This window comes from Peromyscus californicus, unplaced genomic scaffold, assembly GCF_007827085.1.
Source record: "Peromyscus californicus insignis strain IS unplaced genomic scaffold, ASM782708v3 Scaffold_5__1_contigs__length_169319896, whole genome shotgun sequence".
In the NCBI taxonomy this organism is placed as follows: Eukaryota; Metazoa; Chordata; class Mammalia; order Rodentia; family Cricetidae; genus Peromyscus; species Peromyscus californicus.
Window position 1 is genome coordinate 5,243,592 of NW_026294573.1, and position 22,206 is coordinate 5,265,797.

Genomic DNA, 22,206 nt, shown 5'->3' on the forward strand with positions numbered 1-22,206 from the left:
TCCATTCTCCCTTCCTTGTACATCTGGGCCGGGTCAGCTGCCCTCCCGGGAAGATGTGGCTGCCTCTCACCTGGGCACACACCTCCCTCTTATTTCAACAGGATTAAGCTGCTATCTTCTGGAGAGGTTCTCTTTTCCCTCCCGTGGTCTCTTCTCCCCCATCACCTCTACACCGAGGCACATTTTAAGCCCATTTGTCTTGGTCGTGGATCCATCAGACACAGTGAGAGAATTAAACTAAACAGACGGAGAATGTTTACTCTGAGTGCCAGTGAGGAGAGCAGAGGCCACTTCAGCAGCCACAGCCAGATCTCAGACCCTGGCAGGCACCCTGGCTGCTGTGACCTCAGCAGGGATGTTCACAGAGGAGGTGCCCCCCCCCCTTGGGAGAGGATTACAGATGAGATTTGTTGGCACATGCCCTGGTCTGAGGACACAGCAGGTATTATCCCTGCTTTAGAAACAGCTTTAAGGGCAACTTCTTCTGGGACAGGCCCTGGAAACCTTCACTGATTGATTCCTGCTGGCCTTTGAGAATGATGGACTTGGGCCTTCAAACATTTTAGTTCCACAAGTCCTTGCTATATATTGGTGCTTGGAATTCTGCCTTCGGAGGTCTTGGCCTCTTAGCAACTTTTACTATTGCTGCAACAAAATGTCCAACAAAAGCAACTTAAGGAAGGAATTGTTGCTGTTCCAGCAGATGCAATCTGCCGTGGTGGGGAAGTTGCATCCGCAGGAAGCAGAGACCACTGAATCCTGGTGCCCAGCTGACTTTCTCCTTTGTATTCAGTCTGGGACCTCAGCCCATGGGATGGTGCTGCCCACATTCAATTCAGGGTCTTCCCACCTGAATTAATCCAATCTAGAAGCTCCCTTACAGATATACCCAGAGGCTGGTTTCCATGGTGACTCTAAACTGCACCTTCACATTCAAGGTCAATCATAGTATCACGTATCAGCATTGTGCCCGAAGATCTGAACCTTTCCTTTTTACTTCGTGTAAAGGGTCCACATAGCCACCCATGGCTGGAGGCTGTCATGGTGCATAGTTCCACATGGAGACCTGGATGTTTCAGGAGGCGGTCAGGTTCTTCTCGGGCAGGTGCTGGAGGCTCTAGGAACTCTTGCTGATGGAGTGCTGCCGGCCCCGGAAAAGCAGACTCTCACCTTCAAATGTTTCGACTCCCCATGCCCTTGCTCCTAACACCCTGACTTTTCTAGATCTAAGGTTTGTGGTGTGTAGCAAAGCATAGAATAACATGTGGCTCATGCTTTCCAGGAAAGGGACGTCTACAGAAAACTGCCATTTTGAGGATATGCGCCTCTGTGTCCACTGCCTCCCCATGACCCAGAGTCAGAAACAAGCCCTGTGCACCTCAGACCTGTTGCTCTGGAAAGCGTCTGCTCTGGAGGCAGCTGGTCACTGCTGTTGGTCTCCACTGTTATTTCATCTTCCCTTTTTTATTAAAAAAGGAAAGCTGTTGTGTCACAGAAGCGATTCTGAGAACTGAAGAGGAGGTCCCATTGCCTGGCTGTGTCAGGAGGAGGCTGTTGGGCCTTGACCCCCATGGTGGCTCCCCTGTGGCTGTGTGTAGTCGCCTCCTCTCTCTCTGTCCCTGCGTGTGTCCCCCCCCCCCACACACACACACATTGGTTTTGTGATTAGCATACAAAGCAACAGGTTTCCTTGTGATCTTTTCATACATACTTAGTCTGGCTGATCCCTGTCCTCACCTGCTTCTCTCCCTGATTTCCAGCCCCATCCGGAATTTTACCTTCTAGCCCAAGTCTCCCTCCATTTCTGTATCACATGCGTTCCATGATGCAAACCCCTCTCTTTTTTAGTCTTATTTAATTAACTTTTTTTCATTTATTTTACATATCCACCACAGTTTCCCCTCCCTCCTCTCCTCCCGTTCCCTCCCCCCACTTCCATCTACCCCATCCCCATCCACTCACCCTCCATTCAGAAAGGGGTGGGCCTCCCATGGGCTTGAACAAAGCATGGCACGTCAAGTTGAGGCAGGACTGAGCTACTTCCCCTACATAAGGGCTGGGCAAGGTAATCCAGCATGGGGAACAGATTCCTAAAAGCCAGCTACGCACCAGGGATAGGTCCTGATCTCACTGCTAGGAGCCTTACAAACAGACCAAGCTACACAACTGTCACACACATGCAGAGGGCCTAGGTCGATCCCATGCAGGCTCCCTAGCTGTCAGTCCAGAGTCAGTGAGATCCTGCAAGCTCAGGTTAGCTGTCTCTGTGGGTTCCTCCGTCATGACCTTGACCCCCGACAGCCCCCTCTCTTAAAGCCTCTTTATTCTCCTCTATGGGCCTCTTTCCAGTTTCCTGGACTCTGCCCACACTCAGACCCATATAAATACACGTACACAAAAATTCAACAGTGGGATCCTAATATGAGAGAGAATTGCAGTATTTGTCTCTCTGAACCTGGGTTTATGTACACAGAAGCAGGGAAACCACAGCACACACTCTCATCTACCCACACTTATACACATTCACACTCACATATACACCCCACATACACAATCACACACATACACTCACACACACATACATACGCACATACACATTCACACATATATACAATCACACACAGTCACTCACACACACACTCACAACACCCCTTTCCATAGACCTGGATAAAGAGCTTCTTCTAACTGCATCCCAGCCCCTAAATGGAAAACTCCACCTGGGAAGGCCCAGGGGAAACCCTGTAGCCTGATCAAATCAGACCTGGAGTTTGTACAGCACAAATCACTACAGACGAAGCTGATTGCTTTTGGGGAGAGTGGGTGATGGGATGGATTGATATACTGCCTTGTGAATGTTGCACAATTAATCCCCAATCAGCTCAGTGATGTCAGCATCACTTGGGCTGGAGATCAGTGAAAGGGCTGGGAAATTCAAGTGAGGCTAGGTCATGGCAAGTGAGCTGAGGTGGGGCAGGGTAGCAGTGGCCTGGGCTTGTGTGGTGAGTACACAGAGAGAGCGGGCACACAGTGGGGCAGCGGGGCTCACACAGGGAGAGCGGGCACATATTGGGGCAGCGGGGCTCACACAGGGAGAGCGGGCACACAGTGGGGCAGCGGGGCTCACACAGGGAGAGCGGGCACACAGTGGGGCAGCGGGGCTCACACAGGGAGAGCAGGCACAGTGGGGCAGCGGGGCTCACACAGGGAGAGCGGGCACACAGTGGGGCAGCGGGGCTCACACAGGGAGAGCGGGCACACAGTGGGGCAGCGGGGCTCACACAGGGAGAGCGGGCACACAGTGGGGCAGCAGGACTCACACCATGCCTGCTGTGCCCTCTCCTCAAGGGTCCTGAGTGTTCAACCCACCTCCTGTCCTGAGCACTGTTCCTACCCCAGTGGTCACACACCTCTCCTTCCCACACTTCCCTGAGATGGATGCCCATGGGCTCCTCTAGACCCAGGAGAAATCTAGAATCAATCCTTCAGGCCTTCTGCACCCAGGAGCTGCTGTCCCCAAGCATGGAACAACCGTGTACCCACCTGCCCCCCTAGAACCTGGATGTCATCCTTACTCCCTGCAAACGTGTGCATTCTTACTACTGCCACGTTGTCGTGGCCTTACCCTACCCCTGCCTTTTCCAGACTGATGCTTGTGCCCTTGCTGCTTTCTGTTCCTGTCCCCTGGCCACACCGTTGCCATAGTGAGGTTCCAAGATACAAGTGTGACCACCACATTCCTTAGCGTCTCACTGCTCCTGGATAGGGTACAAAGCCACCTCCTTGCTGTCAGTGTTGGTGATCTGACCATAGTAACCAGCTTAGTGCACTCTACACTCCATCTGTCCCTCTGTCTGTCTTCACACGTCCTCAGCACCGCCTCACCTCATCCTCAACCCCAGGTTCTCCTGATGTTGGTGCTGTCTTACCCTCTCTTGCCTCAGCTCATTCTCCTGGCTTCCCAGCCTCCTCGGATGCCTCTCCAACCTGTCCTGATGAGAGCCTGCATCCTAGCTAGCTCTCATCCCTCACGGCCACACTGAGAGAGAGCGTCAAAGTGATACCCATTTTCCAGCCCAGAATGATGAGACTCTGAGCTGGTGAGTGGTTGGGATATCCAAGTTAGATCTCCTGCCCACACAGCATCCGCCTCCCTGCTAGGGGCACATTGCTGTGTGTCCCTTCCCTCATGAAGACAGGAATCTCTCACTCAACACAAGTGCATCTCTCTTGAAATCAAAGCTGAACAAACCCTTGGAGTGTGAACACATCAGGCCCCCTCCAGAGTCTCATCTCATGTGTGTTGGAAGTCCTCATCTTCCTGTGTGCCACAAATGAAAATGAAATATTGATTGTCCCCCATCATTGTCCATACAAGTCTTTGGGAACCCTGTGTCCTGGGTAGGAAAGGGGGTACTCAACTTTACTCAGAAGCCTTAGTAAGATTCCCAATGGCCGCTGGGTGATGGTGGCGCACGCCTTTATTCCCAGCACTTGGGAGATAGAGGCAGATGGATCTTTGTGAGTTCGAGGCCAGCCTGGTCTATGGCGCGAGATCCAGGAAAGGTGCAAAGCTACACAGAGAAACCCTGTCTCGAAAAATCAAAAAACCAAAAAACAAACAAGCAAATAAACAAGAGATTTCCAGTGGCCTTGGTCAGAAAGACAGACAGTAAGATAGTCATAGTAACTGACGGGGTGATGGAAGCCCACACCTTGGGGCTCCTGGCTTCTCCCCATTTAATGTCCATATTGTCAGGCCAAGGCTGTGCTTCCCTCTCAACCATATTCCTAACTTCAGATCTCTCTGCTGATGAGAGAAGAGCCATGGGATCATGGTGGTGGTTGGAGGAACAGAGGAATGTCTGAAAACAGTCTCGTGGTTCTCAGGAAGGCCTGGGGGCTCCTCTGGTGTAAATGAATAAGCCCTGAGAGACATGCATCCATTTTTCTTTTGAACTTCATTTTGCTTACCCAGTGATTCCAGGCAGTTCTGGGTAGACGGGTTGTTGGCAGTAGGGGCTAGGATGTCTGGGGAGGGTGTCCCTGCCCACTTCTTTTCCACTCTCATAGGCTGGGTAGATGGGTGCTTGGCAAATCCACAGCCCAAATGTGGGCTTCCAGAAGGCTAAGATCTACAGATAGGAAGGCACTGGAGGGGGACAGGATGCCAGAAGTCAGCCTTGTTCACTTCAAGTTTGGAGAGAAATAAACCAAGAGAGGACACAGGCAGGAGCCATCCGGGTCTTCCTCCACATGGCTCATGATGTGAGCCAAACAAAAACTGCCATGAGAAGCTCTCTCCCATGAGAGTGAGAGATCACAGAAAGCCACGGGCAGCTGCTTATTTCACTGCTAACTAACCATTCCAGAAAAACTGTCCAAACAAGAATCAGCCTGGACAGAAATGGGTGATTAAAAAAAAGCCCAATCACAAAACCAAAACAGCATCTTGAAAACCAGGAAAGTCAGGGAAGAATATTGCCTTCTTAATAATAAATACATTTTGTGGGCAAGAACTGCAAGGGAATCGTTTAAATTAATTTCCGCTTTGTTTGTTTGGTTTGTACAGGGCTTAAATCCCAGATGACAGAGATCTGTAAAAGTTCTAACATATTGGAAATCTGATTTTCTTGCAGCCTGAATCCCAGAGTCCAAAATGATTTCTCTTTCAACTGTGCTAATCAGACAGGCAGGGCTCAAATGGACTCTGAGTCAAGCCAAATTGTACTTGGTCTTTCTGGGGGGGATAAAAGATGTCTGACAGACATACCAAGGCGAAGCTGCCGGCCATTCCTCTCTGGAGTGCTGCTGAGGGGGAGGGGCTCTTGTGAGGGGAGATGGGGACAGTCTTTGGTGTCCTGGGCAGCTCTGCCAACTCTTCCTACTCTCTCCGCTCCACCCTTTCTGGACTGTGTGCTTGACAAGCCAGGGGAACTCTAAGGTTGAAAAAGGGGAGGTTGGTCCAATCTGGAATTAGAGAACAACAGCAAAGGTTTTGGTCCAGACTCGGGTGGACCCCATTACTAAGCATCCTGAGATGGCCCCTACCAAATTGGTGAGCTGTCTGTGGCTGGGCATCTTTCTCCCCCATGCAAATTCCCAGAGGGTTCTAACAGACAGACCACCTTAGGTCCCCTCCCATCTCCCCAGCAGGCTTACCCCTGAGAACCAAGCTCTGTATGCTGATCAGCTGCCCCTACCTGGAAACAGGGGCTTCAGTGCAGTTCATCCACCAGTCAACACCTGGGTAGCCCAGGTGATAGACAGCTGAGAACTGACCCTCCTCCCAGCTCGACTCTGAACCTGAGTGGCCCCACCCTCCATTCTCCAACCAAATCTATCTGCAATAAATACAAGAAGCAAGGAAACAAACATGGGAGCAAACCAACCAACTCTTGCTCAAAAACAAAAGTGGGCTCCATGGCAGGTGGTGTCCCTGCATCTACGGATGCACCTTGCTGATGCTCAGCCTTGTTCCCATCAGCACTGGACTTATATCAACAAAAGATGCCTATCTGGGCCAGTATGGAGTGTGTGTATGCATGTGTGTGAGTGCATGCATGTGTGTGTGTGTGTGTGTGTGTGTGTGTGTGTGTATGCATGCATGTGTGTGAGTGTGTGTGTGTGTGTGTGTGTGCGCGCGCACGTGTATACGTGTATGCATCTGTGTGAGTGTGTGTGTGTGTGTGTGTTGTTTTAATCCACAAGGTAACCTTCAGTACTTCCTGAATACCCAAGTATCTCAGCCTAAGCTATTGCAACAGACATCGTGTCCTCAGGCCCTGAATGCTGCCTAGCAGTTCCGAGTTCTCGGGTGCCTCTAGTCCTCCACAGGGTACAGTGCCTGCTGCCTATATTCCCACTGGCATGTCCCACAATCTGTCTTAGACCCTATCCCTGGAGTCCACCCTGTGCCTCAGTCTCCCCGGCCTGCCGACAGTGGCACGGCCCCTCTTGCTCCTTCTCTGTTGCACTGTCTGTCTCCTTCCGTCCTTCCCTCTTTCCAACTGAACTCTCGTTTTTCCTCTCTCCCTAGTGCTTGTACGGCTGCTATGTCCATTCCTCCATCATCCCCACTTTCCACCGGAGGTGCTACTGGCTCCTTCAGGTAGGTGGCTGGGACTGGATTCTTCTTGCGTCGCCGGTGCTCGGGAAGGGTCTGTGGAGGGTGTTGAGGGGGCATGGGGCTCCTGCGTGTGACAGCAACTTTGGGCTGAGAGCCCTGGTGCATTTGACTAGTTTTCAGCGGTATTTGCGAAGGCTGTTTGGTGACTGGTCTGATGTGAGGTTCCAGGAAGGAGAGAGAGAGCTTGTGGCTGGGGTACACCTTGTTCATCCAGGGAGAAACAGAGTAGATGCCTCAGGGTGCCAAGGCTTCCAGGGGTGTCCTAGGTGCAGTGGGATTGACTGGAGTGCCTCCTGGGGAGGAGCAGGTCTTAACTCCTTGGGGAGGAGCTCTGTGATTGATTTGTGATGCCTATCTTAAAGATGAAGGTGGTGCAGGAGCATCTGCCAGGCTTGTGGAGGGTAGCCTCTATCCATGGTGATGGCTAGATCTGTCTGTGGATAGCCTGTCTGTGGTTGTGGATAGAGCTTCTGTGGTGTAGCTAGGCAGACTCTGTCCATGGTGCTGGAGAGGCAGCTTCTGTCCGTGGTGCTGGATAGGCAGCCTCTGTCCGTGGTGCTGGCTGGTCGGCCTCTGTCCTTGGTGCTGGCTAGGCAGCCTATGTCCGTGGTGCTGGATAGGCAGCTTCTGTCCATGGTGCTAGCAGAGTAGATCTAAACAGAGGCTACCTAGCCTCTCACTACAAGCCCAGGAGAGTATGGTACTGTGAGGGGTGAATGGCTGAGGATCTATCCAGTGGGACTTGACCTGTGTCTCTTACCAAGCTTCCCCTCTGCTATACACATTCTCTTGTAGGACCCAACCCAGTAGGCCTGTCGCCATTCCCCTTACACACAACTTTGTCCTACTACCTCTGTCCAGGAACCGCTGCCGGGGAACTCATTGTTGTGGTCCTACTGTCTGTGCCCAGTTCTGTTCAAGCTGTCAAGCACATGGGGTTTGGTGGCCCAGAGGACCTGAGGGTCCTTGTTGAAGGGAGACTGGCAGAGGGGAAGCAAGAGTCAAGCATTATCCCAATGTGTGCAGAAAGACAAGAGCCTCAAAGAGAACCAGGTACAGAGAGGCCGCTGTTTCCAGGGGAAATAGTCTGGAGGTGTCCACAGGGCTTGGGGCTGTCTGGATAGGGAGGCCAGGGCCCAGCCTTGCCAGAGCCCTACCACCCTAGTTCCCAGATGTAGCCACCAGCCCTTCTGTTCTCCCTCAGTTCCCAAGATTAATTGTCTGTGGCTCAGCACATTCCTTAGGGAATGGTGTCCTAGCTGACCAGAAGATGTGCTGATCTACAAAGCCGATGCGTCCCCCATGCCAGGCTCCATTGTCGGTTTCCTGTCTCTGTGTCCTTTCGAGGCTGGTGTAGGAGTGTCTGTTTTTCTAATTACTCAGCTGTGTCATTTTGAGGGTGTTTTACATGGTCATGGAGTGCTACTTTGGTTAGTAGAAATCTCCCTAAAGATACTAAGCCATCAGACAAGAGTTTTCTCACTAGCAAACTGGCAGCAGGGTGTGGGGCCTCTGCTTCAAGGGCATCGCTCTGGTCTGGCTAGAACATGATCATGGTTTCCTGGCTCAGGTGCTGGGTTCCAGAAACTTCATTTATTCCAAACGTCCTGCAGCTTTTGGAAATTCCTTCCTAGACCTCCGGCCCCCATCCCTGGCTGTGACTCTTTTTCCTTTTGGTGTCTATGCCCCTGGTTAGAATGCATCTTTGACATGCCTTCTGTGCCACACCAGGCTGGGACATCTCCTAACAGATCAGCTCCCTGCTTGCTCACTTTCTGCCAAAAGTCCTTAAGGGTGCCACCTTTCCTTAAAGATGGCTGCCTCCTCCATGCCTGCTCTATGCCTGCCTCCGCTGCCTCTTCTTGCCCCATTGCATTCTTGTGGTTTTTTTTTTTAAATTCCATTGGACTTCCTCTGCTGGAAGCAGATGCCTTTGGGCAGCATGAGAACTGAGCTCACTTCTCCATAGCTGTGTTCTGGTGGCTCTCAGACACCCCTGCAGCAAGTAGGAAAGTCCTGTCCCCTGCCCACTCCCCCAGCCTGCTTCCATGCCCTGTCCTCTGAGTGCTGAAGATACACCTGGGGTGATTCATGTACTTGTGTCTAGCTTGTCACACTCCAGCTGACAGGAAGCTGGGTGACTCCCCGCCCCCACCTCAGCCAAAGGCCAGTGTGGCAGGATCAACCTGGCTGCTCTGGGCATCTTCATTTCCCCATTCCATGCCAGGGAGAATTGTCACCCCACTCCTCACCTCTGGGTCCTCAGATAGCTCTTCCTACCACCGTGTAATCAGGAGACAGCACAGGATCTGCATCCAGATCAAGGCACTGGGGGATCCCTGCAGTGGGGTGCCCAGGGTGAAATCCCCACCCCAGCCAGGCCGAGGGACAAGAAATTAGGGAGCTAAAGCCACCATAAGTGGTGCAAGTCATGCCCTGCCCACTCTGAACCAGGCGTTCCGGCAGCAGCTGGTGCTGCTCAGGGCGGTTTGTTCCAGTGCTGAAACACCAGGACAATGACATCGCGCTCAGGTTTCATACTCTGGTGTTCAAGAGGATGCTGTGAGACACTGGCCCAGATGTAGTTTGGCCCAGGTTTGTCTCCAATACCAAGTCCCATGAAAGAGGCTTGGTGGGCATGAAGGTGTCAGGGCAGTGCCTGGTGAGAGCAGTGAAAGGAAGCTGATGAACACGATGGCATCCAGGCCCTGAGAAGGTACTGAAAAAGAGGACTGGGTCAGCCAGGAGCATACAGCCACCATCTGCTAAGTAACATGCTGGAGCAAGACAGCCTTCTAGAAATGGTGGGACTTTCAGGAAGGGTACAGTGGGAGGCCTCTGGATAAAGGGACTTCCTCAAGGAGTAACCCTACCACTGACTTTAGAGGTTTCAGCTCAGTAACTGGCTCCTGGCCACGAGCCATGGCTCAATTCCATCCTCTGACATCTTCCAGCAGAGGCTACCTCAAAGCCACTTAGCGAAACAGAGGCCTCTGTTCTACCCTCCAAGAAATCCACTGAGTTCTCTTTACCCACAGTGGAGCTCCCCAACAGAGGAACTCCCCACCTCTGTCTCCCTCAGTGCCAAGCACAGAACCTTGACCACGGCAAGGCAGGAGCCAACATGTCCTAAAAGTCATAGCCTAACTGAACAAATGCCCCCAGTTGCAGCACTGAGCAAGCCGAAGGCCAATGGACGGAGTCAGGATTTTTGAGCCATGTGGATTTCCTCTGGGGGAGCTGCCTTCTGTCCATCTGTGTGTACCCTATTCCCCATTCATCATTGCTAGTGAAGGTTCTACTATAATCCAGACACAAGCAGGCAAGCCCTAGTATGTAGGGTTCTAAAGCCAGGTTTGCTCACAAGCACGTCAGGTCATCACCGTGCCTGATGGATGCCAGTGCTATGAGAGACACTGGGCATCTCAGAGATGCTGCAGGGTGGGGGCACTTGTGTCCAAGACAGCATCCCAGGCTGCACTGTGGATCCAGATGGGCTGAATCCTAACCACTACTCCAACTGGCCAGACCCTGAGATTCCAGATAACCTGGAGAAGGTCACCTCGAAGGAACCCCAAACACTGCCTTTGCTCCACCCTCAGCCTCTGTGTCACAGTCAGCAGGACCCCAGGCTTAGTCACTACATTTTTCTGGTGGGTCACTGAGGTCCACAGAGACCAGGGCCAGCCCTAGAGTCACACATAAGTTGGGTATAGGGCAGAGCAGTGATCTGGCCTCTGCTCCCACTGCCTGCCTGACATGACTCTGACTGTAGCTTCCAAGACTGAGCCTTGCTAGGGCCAGAAGTGGTGCCAAGGGATGAAACAGAGTTCAAGAGAAAGGGTCTCCCCATCCAGGACCTCAAGCCTCAGGCTCCCTGGCTCCACGATCCATCCCTTTGAGCACAGCTTTCCCTGAGGACGAGCCCCGTTTCTGGCTGTGCTTCCCAGCAGACTGCTGGCTCCTTTGCAAACTATTTCTGCTTCTAATGAGTGTTTTTCTCTTTACCATTGTTCTCTGAAATGCTTAATGAATGTTTTCTGCATGTAAGGCGGGGGGTGTGCCTCCACATGGCTGTGTGACTTCTCACTCCAGCCCGTGGAGCAGAGGCCATGAGGATCCTTCCTGGCTCAGCACAGCCCTGAAAAACAGAGGACTGTGTGAAGATGAGACCCTGGGGATCAGGGAAGAACATAGCACAGGGTGTGGCCTCCCAGTTCACCACAGAAGAGCTCACATTTCAACTCCGAGATCTAGAACCCAGTCCTGGGAAGAGCACTGCATTCTGAGTCCAGGGAGCTAGATTCTAGTCCTATCTGGTCTACTCTTAGCACCAGCATCTATACCCGCAAAGCTGACCACCACTGGCCACTGCTTCCCAGCCAGGGAGTCAACCTTCACTACATGCTCCTTGTCACTAGGGAGAGGTGCTTCAATCACTCAGCCACCAGGGGGCAGAATGAAGCAAGATGTCAAGGTCACCTATGGTCATCCTCTGTGCCCCTTCATGAGGTGTCATCAGCGCTCTTAGACCGAGTACTAGTCGTCTCACCCCAGGCCATGAACGTGGCCCCAAAATGGGCGGGCTCCTGGGCCCTTCACTTTAACATGCTGCCTCCTGCCCATCCACCAGGCTCTGCCAACCCTAGCCTCAATAGTGAGCACAGGGGAGGCATCAGGGTATTGTTATGACAATATGCCGAAGGTAACTACCTTATAAGGAAGAAAGGTGTTGTCTTAGTGTTTCTGCTGCTGTGAAGAGACACCATGACCACAGCAACTTTTATAAAGGAAAACAGTTTCAAAGGTTTAGTCCATTATCGTCATGGTAGGAAACATGTAAGCAGACATGGTGCTGGAGAAGGAGCTGAGAGTTTTACATATGGATTTACAGGCAACAGGAAGTGAACTGAGACACTGGGCTTGATCTTATGAGACCTCAAAGCCCACCTGCACAGTGGCACACTTCCTCTAACAAGGCCTCACCTCCTAATAGTGCCACTCCCTATGGGTCAAGCATTCATACATGAGGCTATGGGGGCTGTTCCCCTTCACACCACCACAGGCATATCTTGCTTATGGTTTCAGAGGTGTCCAGTCCCTGGTCACTAGGTCCCTTTACTTTGGGTGTGTAGTGGCACATGACATCATGGTTCAGAGGACACACTTGAATGAAACTGCCCATTTCATGGAAGTTGGACAGAAAAGAGAGAGATACAGAGGGGCTAAGTTCCTCATACACGTGTTCCCAGTGGCCTCCCGTGGGCTTCATCTCCATAAGTTTCTGCCACTTTCTCATAGTACCACAGACTGGGGACCATAGCTTTAGCACATGGCCTCTGGGGACATTGCAGATTCAAGTCACATGAGGCTGGTCCCTGCAGTTAATTCTGGGGAGGTATAGCAGTGAGCCAGGTGATCTGGAAAGGCTTTCTGGAAGAGGAGGTGGGTCCAGAGTTGAAAGATGGAGGAGACCGGGTGAGAAGGATATCCTCACGTGCCCTTTTGACATGAGGCAGGTGAAGGAGGCAGGTGTGGGATCGTGGAGTTAATGGATGTTTTCTACAGGAGTAAGGCATGGGGTAACCTGGCTACTTAAGGTTCCCAGATCCACACACTGGCCTAGGATTGTCTGGGAAGAGGCCTCAGGAAGGACCAGCCTGGTGTAGCAGCACAAGCCAGGAGGTTTGAGAGAGGAGAGTATTGGGGAGAGGCCTGGGATTCACCATTTCTGCTCGGACTCACAACAGATCAGGCTAGGAGGGGCCTGGGCAGGGTGCCAGAGCAAAGCCACTGTGGGGAATTGGGGCCTGTAGTCTGGAGACTGAGAGAAGATTCTGTGTTCAAAGCCAGCCTGGGCAGCATAGCAATACCCCATCCCTACAAACAGAAACAGTGATACTTCCATGAAAGCTTCTCCAGGGCCACCCAGTAGCCACTATTATCATCATCATCATCATCATCATCATCATCATCATCATCATGTTAATAACCTCATTCGTCACAGGCCTTGTGTTTCTGAGCATTTTGTGGTCTTCATGAGGCTGGCACATTGTTATTGTCACCGTGTAGAAGTGAGTCTGGGAGTGAGTACTTCGGGTATGTGCTGAAGGAGTCCTGAACTTGTTATGCTGGAGGCATGCTAGTCTCAAACCAGGCTTCAGCTCACCACAGGATCCTCCAGCTGAGGTGTCCCTGCTAAGAAAGAAGGGCTTGGTCTGCAGGAAGGACCAGAGTCTGTGGGCCACAGGGTGCACCGCATCAGAGAGGGGAGACTGGCACTGGGATGCCGGGGTGGAGTGTGGGAAGAGCGAGGACCACGGTGCTCTAAGCAGGAGCTCCAGCAGGAAAGACTATGGCCAAAGGGAGAGAGCCTCCATTCGGTCCGGAAGATTGCAGTCCAGGGGTGACTAAATCAAGCTGAAGCCAAGGGGGTAGCCCACCCAGGAATCTCTCACCTGGGGAGCCAGGGTAGACGAACTGCACATGGCACAGGGGAGGAGGAGCCAGGAAGATGGCGTCGGCAGAGAGATCATTCCCGAGACGCATTCCTATCCCAGCTTTATTCTAAAGAGCAGCTTTCCCAACTTCCTCCATTTAATGTCCCTTGAATAACGCGATCAGGGGATTAGGTAGACACAGGAATTTACGGTGCTATGCAAAAAAAAAAGTTCAGTTCCATTAAGATTTCAGGACCCTGGCCAAGGCTGAGCAGCGGCGCGGGTAGTATTTCCTCCTTCGATGTCTTCGCTTGATTGCGATTTACGATGCCAAGGCCGTGGCTGTACCCACCTAAAGCTTCCAGAAAATATGGCAGGCTCCCAAAGCCCGCTATTATCCTCTCCAAGGATGTCACTGGGCATTCTCCAGATGCCCTTATTCCATTCTTCCCTCCAGGGACAGAGAGGTGGGGGTGTCTGACTGGCTCTTTCCACAGGTCCTGTTTCATGGGTAGTGTTCAGGTGGCCAACCTCACCTTCACCTTGCAGATTTCAATTTGCCAAGGTTGCTGGTGTGACCAGAGCCCGCTGAAGCCACGGGGCACTCTGCTACCACCTAATGGACAAAGAGGGTACTGGGCATAAGACAGCCTGCTGGGATCTGGGCTTGGAACTAGCCAAGTTTGAATTCACCCCTACTCTTGCCAACCTGGGATTCTGACTGAGTGAATGAGGTGTGTGTGTGTGTGTGTGTGTGTGTGTGTGTGTGTGTGTGTGTGTGTGTGTGTGTGTGTGTGTGTATGATGTGTGTACATGCGTGAGTGCGTGTGTGTCTGTGTGTGTGTGCGCACGCGCTTGTGTGTACAGGCATTTAATTCTCACTATGAGGAAGAAGAGAGGTCAGATCTTCAAAGGCCCTGCTGTCATGTTGGAAGTCACCTTCCAGTGAATACTGCTTTTACCCCGGCAGACTGGGGGTGGGTAGGTTGTCAGGGGTGTCCCCTAAGAGACTGTCTCTCATGAGCGACCTTTAAGGTCTCTTGGATGTCACCATGTGATCCTAGGCCCCAGAGTCTGGCTTGTCCCACAGCCTTGGGCAAGGATTCCTCCTGTAGTCATATATGAGCTGGAGCCTCCACACCCTGTCGGCTGTCTCCTGTTCCCCTCGCGGACCCAAGCCTCCTCCGCGCCATGTCCCGCTGTGACAGAAGCACAATGTCCCTTTCCTGGCGAGCAAATTCTCCTTTGTCCTTCAGTCCTGAAAGGACTGGGCTGCCCCAGTGAGCTGGAAGGCAGAGGCAGGATGAAGCTGCCAGGGCTGCGGTCCCTTGGAGACGGAATTATTAATTAGTCTTATTATCCGCAATGTGTCAGCCTCTTAATCCTCGGGTCTGCAGAGGGGTTTGTGCCTCCACGGCGTGTGGTGTCGGCTTGGCTGAGCAATCGCTCTCACTATAAAGCCTGAACAATGGGCTCTGCAGTTTGGTTACTATCTTTATCTATCAAGCCAAACAATTCCTGTCCCCCTCACAGAATACCCTTCAAAGGCGAGGAGAGTGCCAAAGCGGCTTAATTTCCCGGCTAGATGGCTTATAATGCAGGCTTTGTCTAATTATCCTGCTCGTGTAATCTAAGCCGACATCCTGTCCGTAATATCCGAATCTTCTTTTGAGCTAAAGGGAAACTGTGCGACTCCGCTTCTCAAAGCACCAGACAAAAGTTAGCCTCGAGGAAACACTTACGGTGTTACCTCTGAAGGAACTCACGGGACCAAGAGAGAAAAATCTGCGGCATCCGTGACGTGCTCTGTGACATGCTTCGCATGTGACTGTCAGCAGCTCGCTTAGGCGTGCCCCAGCAGGTGACACTAGCCTCTGTGGGGTCGTTCTAGATCCGGCGTGAACAAGGAGTTCCCATGGTCTGCATCGCTGCTTCATTGCCCCTTAGTGCTAGTGGCTGTCAGGATGTGGAACTGAGACATGCTACACACTGCGGACTTGTGGCAGGTGGTTTTATGCAGGAGTGCAAGGTGTATACATGTATGCATGATATGCAGGTAATCGTAAGTATGCACGTGTATGTACAGGTGTGTACAGGTATACATCATGTACAGGTGTACGTGTACACACAAATATTTATATGTGTTCTTAATCATACACATATACACACATGTTCACAGGTGTGTCACAAGTAGGTCCGTGTGTGCAAATATGATATTGGTGTGCACAGGTATTCACATGTATACACATATGATCATGGGTATTCATAGATGTGCATAGGTGTCCATGACTCTTCATGAGTATACACATATATTCATAAGTATATATGGCCACAGTTGTGCACATGTGTGTTCACAGGTGTGCACAGACATTCACAGGTGTTCATGGCTATATACATGCATGGCTATATACACACATTCTGCATGGGTATACAAATACACACACACAGAGGATCACAGGTGGACATAGGTATGTACATGTATGCACATATGATCACCGATGTGCAAAGGTATACAAAAAAATATGCATAAGTACACATATGTGATCATAGGTACACATATACATAAGCATGTACATGTATACACAGGTATGTATAGTCATATCCAGCATCCCTGTTCCTCTCACCCCACCCCCCTGCATTCTTTTCTCCTCCTAGGCCCAGATTCCAGGGTCTGAAGTAGCGCTCCTGATCCAGCACATCCCGAGAACGGTCTGTGTGTTCTCCTTCCCAGTCGTGCTGAGGTTCCCCTGGGACGGGGTGTACTGACACAGAGTGAAGGAAGCCAGAATGGCCATGTGACCCAGCCCAGGGTCGCCCACGCGAGGCGGCCCCTGCCGTCCACACTACCCTCACTCTGGTCCATCTTACCATGCTCACTTTCCTGTGTCTCACAGCACTCCCCTCTGCTGCAGAGGTGCCCATCTCTCCGCACTCACTGCCCACTCTGCAACTCCACCGTCTTTGACTGTTGGACTCTCCCCGGTCTCCTCTGCCTCCCTCCACACTGCCTCCTGGGCTCAGCAAGCCTGGGTCCTCGGGGACCAGTTTTCATCTGATGAGTCCCACATTTGAACCTGGGTGTGGATGTGGAGGGTCTTGTGACCTACAGGGCCCAGCAAGACTCCAGCTCCAACAAGATCCACTGTCCCTCAGTGGCTCTAGCCCTTCTCCCCCTCTTTCTCTTACCCCCTCCCTGCTCAGAATTGTGTCCTGACCCAGATCCACCCTCCATGTTCTCTTCTGCTGCCCCAAGGCAAACCTCTGCTCTCCCCATGGTCAGGCAGGTGCTCTTCTTTGCAAGTGGCCCATCCCCCACCACGCACTAGGGTGGCCCCTTAAGTTCCAGATTGGATCACCATCACTCCCTAAATCTCCTCTGCACCTAGAAATAGCCCTTACTGTGAAGTCTTAAGGGCCTGTGTCACATACTTCTCAGCTTTCGCCACCTAGAGCCTCTACCTTGATGGTTTCTTTTGTTCCCCAGTGAAACCTAGCTCCTGGGTGCCCCAGGGCCTTTGCACATACTCCTCTGGCTGTGTGGAAGATATCCTGAACCTTACCTGGTTGGTTAACGTGAAGGTCTTTGCTCAGCCATCAAGTGTTGGTCATAGTTTTTCTGGCATCCAGTCACTTCTAGGTAAACCACTCTGTTCCCCTCCCCCAAACTTTTATGATGAAGTATTGATGGTGTTCTGAAAAGCTGAGAGGATTTCACAGATGTCTAGACTCCACCACCATGGGCTGGCCCGCTCTGTCACTGTGTAGCTTCTCAATTTGCTTCCCTTTCACACATGCCAGAAGTCCCAAGCACAGTGGGCTTCTGTACGGTAGGTACCTGTGGTGATGCCCTCAACCAAAGTGCAGGGTTCACGTGGTTCTCCGTGTCTGAAGTCAGGTTTCCACCATGAGCCAACTGAGTGCCACTTACCAAGTGTGTGAATTGTCACAGCCCAGGGCCATCAAGACCAGAAGCAGGCCGGTGCTTCACCCGGGTCCCCTGGCCCACCTCCCACAGATCAGCACCTGTCTAATGTTTCCTACCGGACTTGACTTCTGTTCTGGACCTTTAACTAGGTAGAATTGTTACTAGGTAACTCAGTGTTCCCTTTCATAGGGTTTGAGTCTCATTAATAAAATAATTTAGAAACAGACTCAGAAGGAAGCTCAAGGATCATTTTACTAGAGTTTGAGAGAAAAACATCAGGACAGACAAGCTGTAAATCTTGGCAGTCATAACTTTAGAAAAGTAGTCAAAATATCCAGAAGCCAGTGGAAAGGGGCAGTTCATTAAGAGAGAGTAAAGGGCTCCCAAGGTAAGATTGGGCAGTGGGTCCAAAAAGTACCTGGCCAAGGCTATGACCCTTGGTAAGACATTTACTTTTACAGAGTATCCACTCCATTTTATGATCCTGGCTTTTCCTGAGCATGCTCTGTTCACCAGAAGCAGCCCAGGTGAGGAAGGACTTCCTGTCTCTCTCTGCAAACTGGCCCCTTGGCATATATTAATCTTTCAGTCTCAACTCTACAGTCGCAAAATCCTACACACTCCTGTGCCAGGCTCTGTCACTCAGCATGACATTTGCCATCCTTCCAGAGGGGAAGGCACCACCCAGAAGGCAGACTGGGCAGGGGTGGGGGTTGATGTTCCTGGGGCTCCTCCCAGATAATCCCCACTGCGGGGTCTGCAGGAACCTGGACATGTGACCTAAAAAAGGAATCTCATCCTGTGTCTTCTCCTCCCTGCCCGCAACCTTCCCCCTCCTGAGGAGAAGGTTTACAGTTCTGAGACGTGGTTTGAAGTGGCCTTAGATGAACTTGGCTAAGGTCTCTAGGAGTCTCTGGGGTGCCCTGGAGACTTACCTTCTCAAGGCAGAAATCTCTATGAGGTGAGCTGGGAGGGTTGAGAGAAGATCCAGGATAAAAATATTTGCTGATCCTGACTTGCTAGCAGATTGCCTGAGTTCTAACAGTGTCAGTTGGAAAGAAATGAGCTAATACTGAGCCCCTTTCTGCTGGGAGAGGTGTGGCTCTGGGGCTCAGCTGTGGGCTGTCCCCGGCTCTGAGCCCCAAGATTAACAGTTCCAGGAACCCCAAGTTCTGTCCTGTGTGACTATAAGCTGTGTGTGCATGCTCTATCTCAAACTGCAGCTCCAAGCCCAAGCCAGCCATCAGGACACATTCAATAACTCGAAAGGGCTTCAGAATTTCAAGTCAGGAGACTGAGTCAGCCCCATGGAGTCCCCACGGACACAGCAGCCTGGCTAGAGGGTAGGAGGCTGGAAGGAACTTTGGCTTAGCTGTGGGAGCTGTACCTACATCCCTACTCCCCAGCTGCCAGAGGACTCAGTCTCTCCAATTCTAAAGTCCCACTCCTCTGAAGGCTGATGAGAGCCTGCACTTTGCTGGATGTGACCCTGGACTTGAAGAGAGAGACCATACCTCTCTACTGTCTCTTGGTGGATTTAGGACATCCGGCTGTACAGAAGCCAGAGGACAGAGCCTGGAGCCAGCAGCCCTACCTGAGAGCTACTTCTAGAATGGGTTTTACACTGCCCTGGGTCCTGCATACTCAAAGTATCACCTGACCCTACACCAAGGGGAGAAGAGGACCTAGCTGTCACTCCGTTCCTGACCCTTGGGTACAAGGCAAAGGAGCCCTATCTTGCTCCTCTGAAGTCTAACTCTGCTCTTCACAGGTAGTAATTGCTCCCAAGTGCTGGCTGACAAGTCACAGTCCCAGCATTCACTGTGGCTCTAAGTAAGCAAAAGAGATATAACAGCTGCCTACAGCCTGCAGACTGTTCCAGGCTTGTATCAACTCACCCAGGGGACAGTACCAGGTCCATACGGCCCCAGAGCACCCCAGCTGACTCTAGGAGCAGGTCAGGCCTCTAGCTAGCACCTTCTAAGAAGCCAAGATTGTGAAAACTTTCGTTCTCTGGCTGCCGTCCACATGGCCAGCACCCACCTGTCTCTTGGTATCTCACACTGAATCAGCCTCAGTGCATCCACGCCACTTGTAACAGCATCCCCACAGCAGCCGCCTCTCAGGACATGCCATAGCAGTCACTGTCACTGGTCCACGAGGAGGGGAAGGTGCCCATACCCAAACCTCTGACGAGACATGAGTCCCATGTGCTGCCTCTGTTCTGGGCTCTGTGACACCCTACCACTCCCTGCTCCCTAGAAGCAGCTGCCTTCTTTATGGAGAGGGTGTTAGCCAGCACTTCTTCTACCAAAGCCATCACACTGAAAATTAAATAGTGCAACAGCCTAGAGTCAAAGCTGCAGCAGAGGGAAAAACCAACCCCCTTGGACAGACTCTTTGTTATCACGGTTGTTTACAGGACCCACAACTGCTGAGATCCTGTGTGACACTCTGGACATAACATGGAGTTGCCAGAGTGAGTCAAAGCCACAGCCTTCAATCCAAGCTTCACATACACACACCAGGCCAGGCAGGTGTCCCCTTTTTACTTGGGGATGTTTCAGCAATATTGACAGTACCCCTCAGAAACCAGCTGCCAGCCCCTTGCTTTGCAGAGGAAAACATCACCCAGTGAGGTCCCCGCTTCCCTGGAATGCCCGGTGACTTGGCAGAGGAGCTGGGCTGCAACCCTGCTTTCTAAATGCTAAGCCAGGCGTCTTTCTGGGATGCCCCTCTACACACAGACTGTGTGTGAGCCACAGCATTTTTAACATTCCGGGCTGGCTTCCCAGGACGCCCCAGCATGCAACTCAGCCGCCAGCCGCTGGTGTCTGATCAGAGAATGCAAGCTCACAACATTAGCCCGAGTCGAGCTTAATTAGATAAAGGATCATTCTGCTGCCAGCAACATATCGTGCTTTCCAGAAAGGATGCTTGAGTTCAGCTGCTGCTTGGGATGAAGGCAGCCTCTTTTCAGAAGATAGGCACCTGCCCTTCTGCTGGTGAGGCAGACAGAAAGAGCCAGATTTTGTCCTGTAGAGCAGGGGTTGTACTGGCAAATGACCAGCTACCACATCTCTAGGAGAAAGCAAAGATGAATGCCTAGTTTGGGAGTTCCTAATTTCCATGCTGCTGACTCGGGGCTTCCAGTGGGGTACCCAGTTTGTAGCATTCCCCAGACCTCAGCAGGCAGCTCCTGAAAGCCAGAAGACCAGCTTTCTATCATGGCAGACCGGCTCCAGCATACCATAGCGTCATCCCAGACTAGAGGAGACTCATGTTATGTCCAATATCCGAGACTTGTTTGAGCCTCTCTGCCCCTTGCTTGTGACTGATGACACTTGTACCTCAGGAAATGAAAGGCAGAATCTGTCTTGAGTCTCCATGGGAATGAGTAACCCAACACCATGCAGAGATCTGAGGTCTGGGAGTTGGGGATCTGAGTCCCCTTATCCTACTGGGCTCGGTGTGCTTAGACCTAAGGACTTGGCTTAGACTCCCAGGGTGATGCAGGCCCCTGCCCTTCACCTCCAGCCTCCTGTCCTTCTTCCCCATGCCTTGGATGACCACAGTTGGCCTTCATCAGAGGTCATGGCAATGCCATTGTGGGGCTTCCCTCACTGAGCCTAGTCTTCCCTCCCTGGGTGGTTCCCACCCCACTACTACCCCCAACCCCCACACACACTGAGAGAAGGAGCTGAGGCAGAGTCCCACCTCCCTGCTGGCCTTCCCAGCATGCCCAAGCACAATTCTACCCCTCTTTCTTTGAAAAAGTAGCTTAATTTCTTCATACCCTGGTTTCTCTGGCTGGTCAGTAGAGATGCTAACAGTGTTGTTGTGAAAAGCCCTAACACACAAAGCACGTAGCATGACTGTGGTGTAGCGTTAGTGTTCAAAACCTAGATGCTCAGGACAGCAGTGTTGCATAGACACACACATGCATCACATAATACACGTATCACACATGTGCTTGTACTATGTGTGTAAATATGTTCAGGATACACATCCACATGGATACACACAAGTATACTGACATGCACACATACATCGCACATATATAGCATTTTACATGTGTATACATCACATGTACACACAAGCACACATGTGTACCCATCATGTACAATATACCTGTGGATGCATATGTTTTACACGTACACACATAGTGTATACATACATGCACATGGTCTGCCACTCCCAGCACCCTGGGAACACTGACAGCAGAAGGGCACACCTTGCCATGTCATGGCCACGTGAGCACCTCTCCTGGAACAATCATCTCCTCAAGATCATGGTCTGGTGTCTTCTCTGGGGAATTCCATATGCTCTCGAGTGACACTTAGGATTCATCTTTCTCGGAAACCAGCCAAAAGGGTGTGTGTACATGGAGAGCTTGCAGCCTTCCCCAAACCTCCCTCCCTCCCAGTGCAGATGGGCTCTGTCCTGCTGATGCCGCATCATTCCCTGGCTTTCTCATGCAAGCTGACAACGTCCCACCCGCTTCTCCAGGGAAGACAGACAGACTGACACAAGCAGGCCTCTAAGTGAGCAATGGGCTCTTGCTACTGTTTAAGGAACCTGAATTAGAAGTCAGCAAATTTCCCAGAGGCTCATGGGACAGGACCTCCTCACTGACACAGATCCAGAATCGGAGAGACTGGAGATTTGGGGAAGACAAAGCAAAAGTGGGTTCTGGGAGCCATGGGGAGGAAGAT

General features: G+C 51.7%; 1 protein-coding gene across 13 annotated transcripts in view; it reads left to right on the forward strand.

Moving 5' to 3' along the window:
* Camta1 (calmodulin binding transcription activator 1) overlaps positions 1–22,206 on the forward strand; it is an 857,753-nt gene that overhangs the window by 603,983 nt on the left and 231,564 nt on the right. For 10 of the 13 annotated variants that reach the window (XM_052717375.1, XM_052717378.1, XM_052717377.1 and 7 more), the window contains one exon: positions 7,037–7,108. The exons of the other annotated variants lie outside the window; for them this stretch is intronic. In XM_052717375.1, the coding sequence (XP_052573335.1) occupies positions 7,037–7,108 (72 nt within the window). The remainder of the gene's footprint in view (positions 1–7,036; positions 7,109–22,206) is intronic. 13 annotated transcript variants of the gene reach the window in all.